Source organism: Sapajus apella, unplaced genomic scaffold (genome assembly GCF_009761245.1).
Source record: "Sapajus apella isolate SASKATOON/1434 unplaced genomic scaffold, GSC_monkey_1.0 scaffold38, whole genome shotgun sequence".
In the NCBI taxonomy this organism is placed as follows: Eukaryota; Metazoa; Chordata; class Mammalia; order Primates; family Cebidae; genus Sapajus; species Sapajus apella.
Genome location: NW_022436978.1, coordinates 2577346 through 2594477, shown reverse-complemented (window position 1 = coordinate 2594477; position 17132 = coordinate 2577346). Strand labels below are relative to the sequence as shown.

General features: G+C 46.7%; 1 protein-coding gene across 1 annotated transcript in view; it reads left to right on the top strand.

The window, feature by feature from the left end:
- LIMD1 (LIM domains containing 1) overlaps positions 1-16927 on the top strand; it is an 80721-nt gene extending 63794 nt beyond the window's left edge. Inside the window, exons 3-8 of the mRNA XM_032298037.1 lie at positions 5283-5350; positions 7945-8007; positions 12678-12808; positions 13456-13507; positions 14348-14416; positions 16536-16927. Coding sequence (XP_032153928.1) covers positions 5283-5350; positions 7945-8007; positions 12678-12808; positions 13456-13507; positions 14348-14416; positions 16536-16673 — 521 coding nt within the window. The 3' untranslated portion in view covers positions 16674-16927. The remainder of the gene's footprint in view (positions 1-5282; positions 5351-7944; positions 8008-12677; positions 12809-13455; positions 13508-14347; positions 14417-16535) is intronic.
- Positions 16928-17132: the final 205 nt, after the last annotated feature.

Below are 17132 nucleotides of genomic sequence, written 5' to 3'. Positions count from 1 at the left end.
GACTGATGTGGGAAGAACATGGGAAGGATACTCTAGTTAGTTCTCATTTTCTTTTGTAAAACTTGGGGTCCTCTGGAGTCCCTTTATAGAGATGAAAATTTAAGTAAAATAACTGAAATTAATTTCCATTGCTGTCAAGGGAATTCTGCTGATGGTCCCTGAGATCATCCAGCTGTAGGTAAACATTCTTGGTACCCTAGTTTAGCAGAGTCAGAAAATACTGTGAACCTTCAAAGTTGGCGACCTGCTAGAAGAAGGGGCAGCAGTAACTCTGAGGGAGGACACACAGCAACTTTGGAGGCCTAAAGAGTTGTGGCCTTCTATGTAAGTCCCATTGCCTCTTCCACACCCCGCCCCAACATTCCCCTACTTCATTAAACTTTGTTTCGGGTTATAAAAATAATGCATAATTATTGCAGGAGAAAACAGTAATTGAAAATCACCTGTGTCTTTCACTCGAAGGCAATGACTTAACATTTGGTATTCATCTTATGTGTATGGATGTACACATAATTTTGTGATCATGTATGTGAGTGTTCATAACTGTAGCACACACACTTGTATACTTCCTTTAAACATATGTTTCCTTGTCAATCTTTTTTTGAAAACACAATCTTTTTATGGCTGCATTATATTTCAACATGTATATGGGTCATCACTTATTTAATAGGAATTGGATATTTGATGCTCATTTTTAGCAAGCTATTATAAATAAAGCTGAGATGATGATTTCTCTAGGATAAATTCCTGAAGTAGAATTTTTCGGGAGAAAATAGCGGAACTTTCTAAATTCCACTGACATTTAATGCCAAATTTCTCTCCTAAGACCTTGTTTCAGCTTCTTCTCTCCCTTGCAGAGTGTGAACAAGTATGTTTGTCTGTGTCATTACTAACACTGGGTTATCATTCTTTTTAACCCTTGCTAGTCTGATAGGTAAAGCATAAGGTTTCGTTTGTTTGTTTTTGGAGAGACAGAGTCTCACTCTGTTGTCCAGGCTGGAGTGCACAGGTGCGCTCTCAGCTCACTGCAGCCTCAACCTCTAGGCACAAGTGATCCTCCTAGCTCAGTCTCCTAAGTAGCTGGGACTACAGGCACGCACCATTACACCTAGCTGATTTTTTAATTGTTTGTAGAGGGGGATCTTGCTGTGTTGCCTAGGCTGGTCTTAAACTCCTGGGTTCAAGTGATCCTCCTGCCTTGGCCTTCCGAAGTGTTGGAATTACAGGTGTGAGTCACTGTGCCTGGCAGCAATATTTTTTAAATCATAAGGAAAGCTAAAGATTCTATTTTATAGTTATTGGTGACTCATACTTCTTTCGTGGTTTGCCTATTATTTTCCTGTCTTTTATACAGAGCTGTTACTTGAGTTATTTTCATGTTAGAGGTAAGTCCTTTTCTATCATATAGTATAGATGTTTGCTCCAGTTTGTTATTCCCCTTTGGTTTATGGTATTTCACCTAAATGTGTGTGTGTGCGTGCGTGTGTGTGTGTGTGTGTGTGTGTGTGTGTGTGTTTATTTTAAAACTTACTGGAAAGTACTGTAGGAAATAATCCTATCACTCAGAATGCACAGACATTTTTACATTGTAGTTTTGGTTCTGTCTTTTTTATAAAGGAAATAAATATATAAAAATTGGAATCATCTTGATTCTTCTTCCCATCCTCTCCCTTCCTTCCCTAGGGCAGCTGCTATTATGAATTGAAATTTTCCTACTGTGACCATATATTACTACCAATAAAAGACATACAGTACTAGTTTGTGACCAGGCATGGTGGATCACACCTGTAATTCCAGCAGGTGTTTAGTAGAGATGGTGAAGCCCTATCTCAACTAAAAATACAAAAATTAGCCTGGCATGGTGGCAAGTGCCTGTAATCCCTAGCTTCTCAGGAGGCTGAGACAGGAGAATCGCTTGAACCCAGGAGGTGGAGGTTGAGTGAACCAACATGGTGCCACTGCACTCCAGCCTGGGCAACAGAGTGAGACTCCATCTCAAAAAAAAAAAAAAAGCAGTATTAGTTTGTGTATGTGTACACACGTGCACGCTCTCAGTTACATACAGACCGTCATTGCTGTTATCTTCGAGCATTCTGCCTTATCTGCACGGGTGTTCAGTTCAATTAATAATGACATACATAGATCTAGTCCTTTCTTGCTGTCTGGTATCACATCTAGTAAACATGGCTCTAGTTTCTTCCTCAGTTTATTTATCGATGCTCCTATCTAGTGAACACTGAGGAGGCTTCTCATTTTTCCATAACAACATTGCTGTGAACGTTCATATACGTCTGTCCTCGTGCATAAAGGGGCAATCTTAGAAGTGTGTGGCGGATTATGTGGATTTTTAGATCTATCGGCCCTTGACAGATTGTTCCCAAGTAGTCACCCCAGCTGACACCCACCAGTGTGAAAGGGCTTCTCTTGTCCCACACCTTCCAAGACATGCTATTAAATTCAGTAATTTTTGCCAATCTGTGAAAGTGAGATAGAATCTCATTGTGGTTTTAGTTTGCGTTATCCTGACTGTTGATAGGATTGAACATCTTTTTATTATATTGTAGATATTGGGTTATGGTTAATAATTCTGGTTATTGCCTGAGGTGTAACATGTTTTTTATTCTGTGTGCTTTCTCTTCCTGCCCTTTGCTCATTTTCCGCGTTGCTCATTTATCTTTTTCATACTGATTCTTTGGTGTTCTTTGTGTCTTAGATACTTATACCATTTTAATTTATTTTATTTGTTTATTTTTGAGACAGAGTCTTGCTCTGTTGCCTAGTCTTGACTCATTGCAATCTCCACCTCCTGGGTTCAAGTGATTCTTTTGCTTTAGACTCTCGAGTAGCTGGGACTACAGGTGCGTGGCACTATGCCCGGCTACTTTTTGTATTTTTTGTAGAGATGAGATTTCACTGTGTTAGCCAGGCTGGTCTCAAACTCCTGACCTCGAGTGATCCTCCCATGTCAGTCTCCCAAAGTGCTGGGATTATAGTTGTGAGCCACTGTGCCTAGCCAGATACTAATACCATATGATATGTACTCTGGCCATCTTCTGATCCATGGCTTACTCTTCCTTTTTTCTTTAACTCAGCATTTACTGCACTCCAGAGTAGTGCCAAGCCCTTGCCTCCAAGTATGAAGCTGACTTAGCTATATCCTCAAGGAATGTAGCATATACTCGGAGTATTAGCAAGTCCTGCAGGAACCAACAGGAGGGCTAGGGAAACACTCAAACAACAGTAGATCTGGCAGCAACGACCACCACAGCAAAGAAGATGTATTAGTCCGTTCTTGCGTTGCTGTAAAGAAATGCCTGAGACTGAGTAATTTATAAAGAAAAGAGGTTTAACTGGCTCATGGTTCTGTAGGCTGCATAGGAAGCAGATGCTGGCATCTGTTTGGCTTCTTGGGAGGCTTCAGGAAACTTACAATCATGGTGGAAGGCAAAGGGAGAGCAATCACCTCACATGGCTGGAACAGGAGGGAGAGTGGAAGGTGTGCACCCTCGTAAACAACCAGATCTCACTATCACCATAACAGCACCAAGGGAGATGGTGCTAAACCCTGAGAAATCACTCCATGATCCAATCACCTCCCACCAGGCCCCACCTCCAGCACTGGAGATTGCATTTCAACATGAGACTTGGATGGGCCAAATAGCCAAACTATGTCAGAATGGTCTGGTCAGGCCTGAGGAAAGGGCCATCTAGTTAAGCAAAGCACAGAGGCACGAAAGTGGGTTGTCAGCTGAGAGTCCCCCTCATTCCTTTTTTGGCCTTAGCCTCCTGCCTCTTCAGCGCCTCTGTTCCCACCTCCACGTCTCACCTGCAGCCAGGTCAGCTGAGCACTTATGCCTCCTCCGTCTCCACTGCTCTCCATGCAGCCTCAAGCCCTGCCCTGGGACCCTCTCCTCTGCCTCCCTGCTGGGGAGCAGGCTTTTCAGCAGTTTCATCTTTTAAACCCTTTTTTACTGTACAGAAGTTTACATTTTTGATGTCTATTGATCAGTCGAACTTTATGCTATGTGCTTTTTATATCTTACCTACGAAATCCTTCTCCATGCCAAAGTCAGACTTTCTTTTCTTCAATAAAAATAAAATACATTAACTATCACAAAATAGAAAATTTGAAAAGCTTGTAGTTTCTTATACTAGTTTTTGTTTTTTATACTTAGGGCTTTCATCCATCTGGAGGTTTCTGTATTTGTTGTTAAAGTTACTCCCTTTTGTATGTCTTGTCCTCTGCATTGATGCTTTCTGGGTCCTCTCTGAAGGCTGAGGAGTATTCACTGACAGTCTGGCTGCTACCTGCCTTGCACTGCTTTGCCTCCTGTGAGTGTCGCCAGGCGAGGGCAGCCAGTGTCTGTTTGTCTGGCAGGTTTCTCTGTGTCTCAGGCACTGTTTGTGACATCGGTGATTTTGCATTCATGTTGTGGACCCTGGCCCCAAAGGGCTTGGTTTAAATTTCTGCGGAGAGATCATTCAGTTTCTGAAACCCCCACATTGCCTGTTGAGTATATGTTGAGCCTGGCACTGGAAATGTCCTCAGGTCTGTGAATACCGCTGAGTAGGGGATCCAGGGACGCCCTAATGATGCCTCTGCCAACCTTGAGCTCGCAGCCCCATTGTGTTCTATAAGAGATGAGAGAGCCTGATAAAGGATGTTTGTCTGTTTTAGCCTTACAGAAACAGGAGTTCCATCCAAGGAATCGGGGTGCTTTGAATTTCTCCCACTCCTGCCTACTCATTTTAGATCAAGAGAAAACAAAAATATCCTTCCAAGAATGTGTGTTTTCTACATTTCACATAATAAAAAGATAGAAAAAAATAGTTAACCAATGTATAGGACTCTCCTGGTAGGCGGTCACAAGAGTCCTGGAGCGCATGTCCAAGGTGACTGTCCTAAATACCTGTGGGAAACTGCGTCTTCACGTTGTCCGGATGCCCTCTTGTGTGTGCCTCTGCCGTCCCGCCACCAAATGCTTTGCTGGCGTCTTTCCAAGCAGAGAAGCGGCGCTGGAAGGTGAGCGTAGGATGACTTCCAAGTCAGCCCTTGAGTCTTTTTGCCAAATAGCACCTGCCAGGGCACCCTTCCTCCCGGCCTCAGCCTGCCTGCCTCTCGCCGAGGGCCATGGCATCATTTAGGAACTGGAAAGTGTCATTGACAGTTGGCGGTTTTTACATGTTTATTTCTGCCTAAAGATTTTGCTTTCACTTTCACTTTTTTCACTGCATATTAAAATTTTTCTTTTTTTATCCTGTCTTTGTGTTTTTTTCCTTAGGCCGGAAGCTGAGAGGAAAAGCCTTTTATTTTGTCAACGGCAAAGTGTTTTGTGAAGAAGACTTCTTGGTGAGTGTGTCACCCAAGCCTCCCCTTGCATGTCCTGGCCAGGGTCAGAGGGCAGGGGCCTGGGGGTACCTGGGCCAGCGTGTAGAGGAGCTGTGCTGCTGGAGAGAGGGATCTGCCTTTCCTTCTGTAGATGCGTGGGGGTGGCCGTGTTCCTGAGCCAATGCAAGCAACACAGCGCTGTGCTTTGAAGGAACTGTGGGGTCACTTGGCCTGTCCTCTTGCTGCTTTCTGCAGTTCTGCCTCTTCTACCACCCTGGACTCCTCCTCTTAAACCTCTGGACTGGGACCCAGGCTCTCTTCTCCTCATCCTGCTGTCTCTGGGAATCTAGCTTCTCCCATGGACTGGAAGTCCATCCATGTGCCAGTGGCTCCCAGACCTGGGCTGTCATCCTGCTGCATGTCTGAGGCCAGCCGCTGGCATCCCACTGCCCCCTGGACATGTACCCTGGGCTGTCTCCCAGCCCCTCAAATACCAGCCCCTCACCCCACTTATGTGAAGCAGAAAATCTTACCATGCCTTGCACCCTGATCTCTGAGAACTGCACCCTAGGTTTGTCCTCAGCCCCACCTCCTCGAATGCAGCCAGGCGTGGAACCCTGTGCGGCCATGTCTTCTACAGTTCTGCCTCCGTTCACACCTCCAGCATGGCTCAGCCAGGCTAGCTTAACGGGCTCCACACACAAACCTCAGGAGGCCTCATAGGGCGTAAACCTGACCTGTGTGGTCCCAGCATCTGCAGGGTACAAAGCACACTTAGAAACCCTCCGAGGTCTGGACCCCCTGCCGCCCACTCCTATGCAGCCTCATGCTGTCGTACCTTTGCTTGGGCCATTTCCCGCTTGCAACATCTTGGCCCTTTATTTGCCCAGATCCCCCCAACAGCCTTCCTGTCCCTCCTGCTCCCACAATGGAGGAGCTCCTCTGTGCTGCCACCACGCCCAGGGCCTGCCCTGAGGGCTGCTAGCCCTGAGCAGTGTGTCTGTTTATAAGTGTCCTTCATTGACTGAAAGCTCCCAGGGTGTCAAGAACGTGGATCTTCACCTTCACACCTGCAGATGCTAACACAGTGCCATGCACAGAGTGGGTGCTTGGTAGATGGTGGTTGAACTGACCCTGTCATCTCAGGGATGAGGAATGTGAGATGCAGAAATGGGCTCAGGGCCAGCTTCTCCCTGCCTTCCCTTGGAGAAAAGCTCTATTTGGTCTTCACTGAAAAGTTGATTCATTTTGACTCCTGTTGGCCAGAAACAGACAAGCAAACCCAAACAGGCTTAAGTATGAAGGAGATTATTCCAGCAGTGCCTCAGGAGTCATTTTCTCTGCAGTTTTTGGCCCTGCGTCTTGGTACCAAAAAGTCCTGTGTGATGGCCAAAAGTTGGCAGGACCGCAGAGTTTATATTCGCTCGGTTTCACATCCAACGGGCACGAGCGCCAGTCCCTCCTTCGGAATCCTCCACAGACATCTCCTGGAGTCTCATTGGCTCTTACTGGGCCACACGCCCACCCCTGGAAAAACTGTCAGTGCTGGAGGAATGTAAGGCTCTGATGGACCAGGTCTGTCGATGCCCTGCCTGGGCCCGGCATGGAGCCAGCCCACATGAGTGATGGGAGCTACATGGTGTGGGGCTGGGGGCAAGTGAAAATTAAAGAATTATCACCCCCAGAATGGGGCGTAGGTGCCAGACAACAGAAACCTCCATCCCGTGGTACAGAGTTGCAGACAGTTTCCCTTTTTAGTTTTTCCCACCTTTCTTTCATTAGGGTTCCCCCAGTTAAGTTGTGTTTGTAATACCCAAACTTCTAGTCTAGTGTGTAGGATCATCTAGTGTGTTTTTTGAAGAGAGTACCTCTTGTCTTTTTCAAGACTGTGTGTGTGTGTGTGTGTGTGTGTGTGTGTGTGTGTGTGTGTGTTTAGGTAAGATAAGGTAAAATAGATATTTATCAAGTTTCTTGGAAGCTAACTATAAAAAATATTAACTTTCTAACCAGAACCAGAGTTGAATGTGATACCTTTCCTTACCCTTTGTTGGCTATGTGACCTTGAAAAGGTCATTTAACCTCTGAGCTGCCCTCTGCCTCTATTTGAGGATTCTGGATAATCATATAGACCTTGCAGAACTGTCCTAAGCATCAGAGTGGAGGTTTGAGAATGCATCGAATCCCCTGAAAGGCTTGTGAAAAGACAGATTGCCAGAACCCACCACCTGAGTTTCCAAATCAGTAGGTCTGGAGTAGAGCCCAAGGATTTGCATTTTTTACAGTTTTCAAGTGATGCCAGGGAACTGCTCTTTGAGAACCACTGAGGTGGGATTAAAGCATCTCTATATACAGTTCCTTACCTACAGCCTGGCATGCTGTGGGTGCCCAGACACAGTCATTGTTAGAGTGAGTGGTACTAGTATTCGTGATGGCTTTTGTGGCAGAGAATATTCTACGACTCAGCCCACAGCTGTGTTGTACTTGGGGAATGACAGAATTCTGCACAGAGTGGCACATCTTTCTGAGAAATTCCTTATAATCCTCTTGGCTGGTCGGGAAGTGGCTGATTCATCTTCCCAGTCTGGGTTTAACTTTCTTTTCTCTTTCTTCTGCAGTACTCTGGTTTCCAGCAGTCGGCTGACAGGTGTTTTCTTTGTGGACATCTGATCATGGACATGGTGAGTAGGTCAGCCAAAGAAGAGAACAGCATCTCGGGTAGAGCAGGAGGCATTTACAGAAAAAAGAAATTAATAATTGAGGACAGTGTTTCTTATCTTGATGTGCAGTTATGGCTGGTTTTATTAAAAGAAGTCCTGGCTGGGTGCAGTGGCTCACGCCTGTAATCCCAGCACTTTGGGAGGCTAAGGTGGGCGGATCACGAGGTCAGGAGTTTGAGACCAGCCTGGCCATTACGGTAAAACCCCGTCTCTACTAAAAATACAAAAGTTAGCTGGCTGTGGTGGTGCATGCCTGTAGTCCCAGCTACTCAGGAGGCTGAGGCAGAAAAATCGCTTGAACCCGGGAGGTAGAGGTGGCAGTGAGCCAAGATCACTCCACTGCACTCCAGCCTGGGCAACAGAGTGAGACTCCGTCTCATTAAAAAAAAAAAAAAAAAAAAAAAAAGTTCTTATGAAGTGCAGCTTGCTTGATCGAATAGAACCCAAGTTTTTGGCTTTTATTGGAATTGACATCTTTAACCATCTAGAGCACAGGGTGTCAGGTTTCCGATAATGCTTTCTTCTCCTTTGGGTTGTTTGGATCACCCTGGCCTCTCTCTGGCTTCCCTGTGATCCTTCTGGCATCCCAGGTGAGATGCCAAGTACGGTCTGTTTTTACTGCAGAAACCTCGGCTACCTTGGAGTCAAATGCAGAAAGCCAGAGGAGCAAAGCTGTTTCTTTCCCTGTGTTCTGCCCAGCTCACACCGTTACTAAGATGCGTTTTTGGGGCTTGTCATTTAGTTCTGAGACAGCAGAGCCAGGACCACGTTTTATACATTCCATTCCTTGCTCAGCCACTGGCTGTCTGAGGTTATCTTGGGCTTCAGGTCTTCAGTGGGGACAGTTTTTCCCTAGAGGGTTAGGTTGCGAAGTTAATGAATACAAGATCAAGTTGTTCACCTTTGGAAACCAGACTTTAAGAAGTTCTTTAATATGTTGATCAGAGGAAATGATTATATAACATACTTTCAATTGGAAAGAATCAAATCCCTCTCTAAGCTGACTCATTAATTTCATTCTAGAGAAGAGAATTTTTAATCATGAGTATTTTTAATTTTACCTTTTTATTGAGAAATAACTCAGAGAATAAAAGATACAATTCTGAAGTGTAAAAGATACAAATCTTAACTCAACGTGTTTTCACACCTGCATATACCCCTGTAACCACCACCCAAATCAAGATGCAGAACACTTCCCAAACTCCAGAAAGTTCCTTCTTGTCTCTTCCACTCGAGACCCTGCTCCCACAAAGGCAACCACTATTCCAGCTTCTATTTTTTTTTTTTTTTTTGAGACGGAGTTTTGCTCTTGTTACCCAGGCTGGAGTGCAATGGCGCGATCTCGGCTCACTGCAACCTCCGCCTCCTGGGTTCAGGCAATTCTCCTGCCTCAGCCTCCTGAGTAGCTGGGATTACAGGCACGCGCCACCATGCCCAGCTAATTTTTTGTAGTTTTAGTAGAGACGGGGTTTCACTGTGTTGACCAGGATGGTCTCGATCTCTTGACCTCGTGATCCGCCCGCCTCGGCCTCCCAAAGTGCTGGGATTACAGGCGTGAGCCACCGCACCCGGCTATTCCAGCTTCTATTGCCAGAAATTCATTTTGCTGGTTTTGGAACTTCATATAAATAGAAACATATACTATATAGACTCCTTCAGGTCTTTCTTACATATATGTTTTTGAGATTCATCCATGCTGTTACCTGTATTGGTAGTTCATTGATTTTTATTGCTGAGTAGAATTCCATTGTATGGATATAGCACAACTTACTTCTCCCTTCTCGTGTTGATGGTGATTTGCTCGTTTCTAGTTTATTGCTATTTATGCATGAAGCTGCTGTGAACACTTTTGTACATGTCTTTGATGGACATAAACACTCACTTCTGCTGGTCATATGCTAACATTTATAAAACTTCAGTGACCCAGAGCCCTCCCTATTCATGATAAATATCTGCTATCACCCAGGCTTTGACAGACCTCAATAGAGGTCTTAGCCCTATTAGAGCCGTGTCCTCATTGGTAGCCAAGACCTTCCTGGGAAACATGGCCCTTCCCCCATGCTCGCAGCAGGAGGTAGGCAGAAGCTACATATGTTTACCCCTCCTACCCAGGTATCTTCTAGACTCTGGAGGGCTTTATTTCTTCAGCAGAATTTGCCCTTGTTTTTAATGTCCTTCTGACAAACCTACTGCATATGAAGTAAACATGGTCCAAATTAATGAGTATGATTATACCCTATTCTCAGTTCTAGTAATCCGAAGACTTCTTTGGATAACCCAAGGTATGTCATTTATCTATTACTGCATGACAAACCACCCCAAGACTTAGCAGTTTAAAACAATAGTGATTTCTTATTTATCATGCTGTGGGTCAGGAATTAGGTCAGGGTACCTCAGGGCGATTCTTCTGCTCTGTGCGGCATTGGCAAGGGTCTCATACTTAACTTTGTTCGGCTGGTAGCACAGTTGAACTGGAGCATCCAGGGTGACCTCTCACCCGCTAGTCCCCTCTCCCTGTAGCCTCTAATCATTCAGTAGTCTAGTTCAGACTTGCTTAGAGCAAGAGATAGGAAGTGGAAGCTTCCAGTCTTCTTAAGCCTTTGACTCAGAAATCTCAGAACATTGTTTCTTCTGCTTTCTGTTAATTAAAGAAAGTCACAAAGCCAGTTCTGATTCAAGGGGAGAGAGAAATAGTCTCCATCCCTTGATGTGAGATCGCTACCATATGGGATAGTATGAAATTGAATCTTCAGTCTTTCAGATCTTCTCTAGGACGTGAAAACTTTTAGTGAATGTCTAGACAGAACCTCAGCTGTCTAACTATTTGTGTAAATTGTCTCTCTGTTTCACCTTTTGTTAATGGAGGGGTACATTCTGGGCTTGCAGGTTAGAACCAGGTATAGTCTCACATAAAAAAGCATTACAGCTAGTCACAATGCAGCAAAGTGGCATCTTTTTCCAGTCTTACTTTAGGCACAATGTGGATTAAATTAGTTTAAGGATCTCTGTCTGCCAAGAGAGTGTTAATCTTAGGGGAAATGCATTCCAAGGTCCAAATTGCCAAATGGGTTTGGAAGCCCAGCCAGTTGTTTTTCCTGTTTTGCCTTACTGCAGATTGAGAGGGGCCTCAAAGGTTAGTGAAACCCAAGAGGAAGCTTGAAAGCTGAGCTTTTAGAGGAAAGCTGGAATAGCACAACACCCTCCTCTTGCCTTCTTGGCTGGAGCTTGTGCGATGTGAAGTTACCTCCTGAGGCTTCCAGGAGAAGGAGCTGGAACACAGCGTATCTTTCCCCCGGGTCTCACAGTATACTGACAAGGCTTCCCTAAATCCAAAATCCCCTTTCTTCAGCCTGCTTGAAGGCTTTCCGTGTGGCTCCCACTGCAGGATGCTGATGACCGTTCTGTACATTCTTTGCAGACGCATGTTTTTGTGTGACCTTACTCATGTTGATTCTGTAGTTCAGTTGTTTGCGCTAAGCTTTGTGGCACAGGTAATAGCAGAAATGCATCTCCTATTAAGTCAGCAAAGATACTTTCATCTGCAAATTATAGGAAAAAAAACAACTCAATTCAAGTTAAACCAATGATCCTCCAACTTTAACATATATATCAGAATCACCCTGTTAAAATACCAACTGCTGGGCCTTACCCCCCAAGTTTCTGATCCAAGAAATCTGGGGTGGAGTCCACGAATGTGCATTATTAGCAAGTTCCCAGGTGATGCTAATGCTGAAGGTCCAGGAGCCACACATCGAGGACCACTGACTTAATAGGAATATTTTATCTCACCTAAAAAGAGGCTTGGAGGTACACGGTTCCATGGTGTGTTAGTTCAGTTACTTACGGACCTCACCAAGGGTGTTCCTTCCATCTCTTCTCTTTCCTGCTCTCCATGTCTCGGGTCTGTCCTGGTTTCACGTTGGCTCTGGCAGTTCCAGGTATCCCATCCAGATTCAGATCAAATGACACTGAGAGGAAGAAGATTTGTGGGGCTTTCCCTCCATTGTGTTTAAAAACAACAACAGAGAAACTTTACTTATTACACTTGAATTTGAGGTCATCAGGTTGAGTCAGAACTTCAAGATTATCATGCTCCAAAGTCAAAGCTGCATAGAAGAGACACCCAAGAGGCAGCAGTGAAGGAGTTTCTTTTGAGCTCTGCCATTTCCATGTGGAATTTCTTTTCATTTTTCCAAGTACTTGCTGCTTCCCAAATCTGGAAGGATGGATCCTTCTGTGGTCTTGCTTTGTATCATTTCCCACTTCTCCGTGGTGGGTTCTGGCCCTGGGATTGGCCCAGCCCTCCCTTAGCATCTCTTTCTAGGAAAGAACTATGTACGAGTGTCCTGCTCAGGGTGAGGGTTGGCAAGAAGCCCTCTTTCCCTCCCGGCTGAGAGACCTTGTGTGAGGCTGCAGGAACAGGGTCCCTGTGTGGTCTCTCCCTGTGTATTCATCTAAACAGATTTGCCTGTCCCACCCCCATCACATCTTGTTCTTCTCCTAGGTTAAACTCGGGGATAAGTGTACTTCATGCTGTGTGACTGCTCATATCATCCTTAGGCCTGATGTGTTTCTCTCCCCTTCCGCCCTGCTTCCCTATAATCCCCACTGAGTCTTGGCCTCTCCTCCAGATCCTACAGGCCCTGGGGAAGTCCTACCACCCCGGCTGTTTCCGCTGTGTCATCTGTAATGAGTGTTTGGATGGAGTGCCCTTCACCGTAGACTCAGAGAACAAGATCTACTGTGTCCGAGATTACCACAAGTAAGAAGAGACAGGAGTAGACAGGAACCATTCGTGTAGGCCAGGCTGATCTCAGCAGAGTGAGTGATGGAAACTGACAGAACCGTGTTTGCCAGCCACCCTGAGATCACAGTCCAGCAAAGGCTTAATGGTCTTGAGGGGTACAGCGGAGACCTTGGGAGGTTGGTCGATGCCAGTGATGACAGGAACGGGTTAAAGAATCATGTGTAGTGAAAAAAAATAGAGCACTAAAAACAATACTTATAATCATATTCCTGGCTGGCCTTGGGAGGAATCCACCAAGCCCTGTGGCATCAGCGGGACCTAACTTCACGAGGCCCTCATGCAGTGCTGGTTTCCACGGCTCTTGCTTTGCCTGGGCCTGTGCTAGGCAGGGTGAGGGGTGTAAACAGACAGTTAGTGCTGTCCCCAGAAGAATGAGAGGCAGCCAGTGTCCTCGTTGCAGACAGGGAACACTCCTTAAGCAGTACTAAGGCATCTTCCACAAAGTGAGCCGGGTTCCAGTCATTTATGAGGGAGGCGAGTGTTGGGCAGGAGGTGGCATGGAGGAAGGCTCCATGTGGGCTCCGGGTGCAAGTCTAACTCTGGGCTTTGCTCCCAGATGCAACACTATGTGCATTTTACTGCTGCTTTGTTTCTCCACACAGGGTGCTGGCCCCCAAGTGTGCAGCCTGCGGGCTTCCCATCCTTCCACCTGAGGTAAGGTGCCTTTCCAGACATGCTCCCAGGGGCATCTAAGACCTGAATATCTCCCGGGATCATTTACAAGATCCATGTCCTGTCCCTACATCTTTTAAGATATCCTTTTAAAAATCTCGACTCCGGCCTGGGTGCAGTGGCTCACGCCCATAATCCCAGCACTTTAGGAGGCCCAGGCAGGAACCGTTCTTGAGGCCTAGCGTTTAGGACCAGCCTGGGCAACATAGCAAGATCTCATCTCTACAAAAAAAATGTTAAAAATTAGCCAAGCGTGGTGGCACGTGCCTGTAGTTCTAGCTCCTTGGGCCCAAGAGTTTGATGCTGCATTGAGCTATGATGGTGCTAACTGCATTCCAGCCTGGGTGACAGAGCAAGACCTTGTCTCAAAAAAACAAACAAACAAGCAAAACTACCTCATCTCTGAGATAAGTGGTGTCCTCACCCTTCCTTGTTGCCTGGCTTCCCCAGCCCAGTACCCTCCTCGTGCTGGTTTTTCCCCATAATCAGGTCAAACTCCCTTACTTGATACTAATTCTTAGATTAGCAGATGAGCAGAGAGGCTTGTCTTTTATTCATTTTTAAAAACAAATGTCCATGTAAGTCTTTCTTTCATTGTTGACTCTGACATTCCAGAAGGAAGGGCTTCTGTCCCTCCCATTTCGCCTCTTGTCAGCTTAAGTGTATTCTTTTTCCGACAAGTACTGCTGATTTACAGCCTCCTCCCAGGGCCACCTACCTGCTACCCCCAAACCCTCTTCCCTCCCCACGCTGCGGTGCATCAAGTCCGACAGGCCCCTTTACAGGCTTCTCCTGCGTGTTCTTGCTTTTCTTTGGTCCCAGGGCTCAGACGAGACCATCCGTGTTGTGTCCATGGACAGAGACTACCATGTGGAGTGTTACCACTGTGAGGTAGGTGCCTCCCCACCCAGCCCCAGAGCCCATCGTAGACATCCACAAGAAAAGCATTCTGCATTGACTGGGGCAGGAGGTGGTCAACAAGATTCTGGCAAGGGTCAGCCCTCTAGAGCTGCTGTAGGAAGTGGGGTGAAGCCTCGTTCTTGGCGGAGGTGGGAGATGATGGAAATGCTCAAGGTCGAAAGGTCTTTCTTCTGAACGTTCAGAACTATCAAGTCCTGCAGCTGTTGGAGCTGCTCTCCCTGAAGCTGCAGAACTAGGAGGGTCGTGGAGAGCATGGGTTTCAGGTCCTGTCTGGAGGCCGCATTGTCAGGCAGGTGTGCGGTTTGGGAAGAGACTCCCTCCCCTCCAGCTTGCAGGCTGTTCTGTCTGCCAGAAGCCGCTCCCAGCAGAGCCCTGGAAATCATGAAGCCCCTCTTGGAAACAGGCATGACAGCTGAGTGGTGTGAAGGTGGGTGGAGTTCGCCTGCCCCTTCCTGCCCTGTGTCCCAACCCAGGATGAAGGAGCATTAGTACCTCATGACTGTCAGGAAAGCTAGGAGTCACCCCTCACCAGCCCTTGTGAAGGGTGACCATGGAATTTCAGCCACAATTAAGTGAATTCACCCATGGAAGGGTATTAGATTCGCTTGGTGACTTTGTGGGTAGAGAGAATGGGGGTGTCCCTCATATAGACTGGTCCTACTGCCAACACTGAAGAAATGGGTGGGAATCATTGCTGCTGGGACCTCAGGTGCCCCAGGTCACCACTGCAGGAGAAAAAGGTGAGGACATTTGCTCAACAGGTCTCTCCACATCTTCTAGACCGGTGCTGTCCAAAACAAATATAAGGGGCCGGGCACGATGGCTTATGCCTGTAACCCCAGCATTTTGGGAGGCCAAGACTGGCAGATCACTTGAGGTTAGGAGTTCAAGACCAGCCTGGCCAACATGGTGAAACCCCATCTCTAGTAAAAATACAAAAATTAACCAGGCATAGTGGCACGTATGTAATCCCAGCTACTCAGGAGACTGAGGCAGGAAAATTGCTTGAACCCGGGAGGTAGAGGTTGCAGTGAGCCAAGATCACACCACTGCACTCTAGCCTCAGCGACAGAGGGAGACTCTGTCTCAAAAAAACAACCAAAAAAATTCTAAATGTTATCTTTTAAACATGTAATCAGCATTAAAAAATTACCCATGAGATTTTTTTTTGTAATTCCACAATTTACTTATTCTTCTAAAAAAAAAAAATGAGATACATGTACAGAAGCTGCAGGTTTGTTACGTAAGTATATGTGTGCCATGGTGGTTTGCTACATCTATTGTCCCATCCTCTAAGTTCCCTCCCCTCATTCCTGCCACCCCCACACAGGCCCTGGTGTGTGTTATTCCCCTCTATGTGTCCGTGTGTTCTCACTTATGAGTGAGAACATACAGTGTTTAGTTTCCTGTTCCTGTGTTAGTTTGCTGAGGATGATGGCTTCCAGCTTCATCCATGTCCCTGGAAGGGACACGATCTCATTCCTTTTCCCCATGAGATACTTTCACATCCTCTTTTTGTCCTAAGTCCTAGGAATCTGGTGTGCATTTACACTGACAGCGCATCTTGTTATTTTGTTTACTCTTTTTTTTGAGACGGAGTTTCGCTCTTGTTACCCAGGCTGGAGTGCAATGGCGCGATCTCGGCTCACCGCAACCTCCGCCTCCTGGGTTCAGGCAATTCTCCTGCCTCAGCCCCCTGAGTAGCTGGGATTACAGGCACGCGCCACCATGCCCAGCTAATTTTTTGTAGTTTTAATAGAGACGGGGTTTCACCATATTGACCAGGATGGTCTCGATCTCTTGACCTCGTGATCCACCCGCCTCCGCCTCCCAAAGTGCTGGGATTACAGGCTTGAGCCACCGCGCCCGGCTGACAGCGCATCTTAAGTGGTTCACAGCAAGTGCTGTGTGGCTGTGTCTCCTGTGTTGGACAAGCCTCCGCTGGGCAGGAGCTGTGTTTCTGCACCAGCATTTCCTGCCTGTACAGAAACACACAGCACCCTCTGCTGATTTTGGGGACTGTGGCCTTCATGTCAGTCTTGCAGTCTGTTTTGTTTTGCTTCCCATGGACATGTCTGCCTCTCCCCAGGACTGTGGTCTGGAGCTCAATGATGAAGATGGCCATCGCTGTTATCCGCTGGAGGATCACCTGTTCTGTCACTCCTGCCACGTGAAGAGGCTGGAGAAGAGAACCTCGTCCACAGCCCTTCAGCAGCACCACTTCTAGCCAGCGCCTCTTGCAGGCATCACGGCAGGGGATGAGGAGCCAGGGTTGCTGCTGCTGCTTCCGGTGGCCCCTGGGGTGGAAGTGGGGTAGGGAAAGAGGAGGGGCAGGAGGGAGCGTTCCTGTATGCGTGAGGTGCCTTTCCTTTAACCAGGGAGGTGAACACTACCTGCCTGCTACGTGTATTTTCCAAGTGCTTTTCTCTGTTGCCACATTTTCCTCAGGTTACTCAGGAAAACGCTCCAGATGTGCATAGCGTGTGACGTAAGGTTACATCACTGCCACAAAGGAATCCTGTCCCTGCCGGGAACATTTCATGCTTCAGAGGGAGAGGTTTTTGTTGAGCTTGTTTCACAATATCCCGTTGAAGGGACAGCTCAGCTGCCAATACATTCACCCCTTGCTCTTCCTTCGGGAAAACACCTAAACCCGAATACCCCTCCCCCCATACATACCGTGACA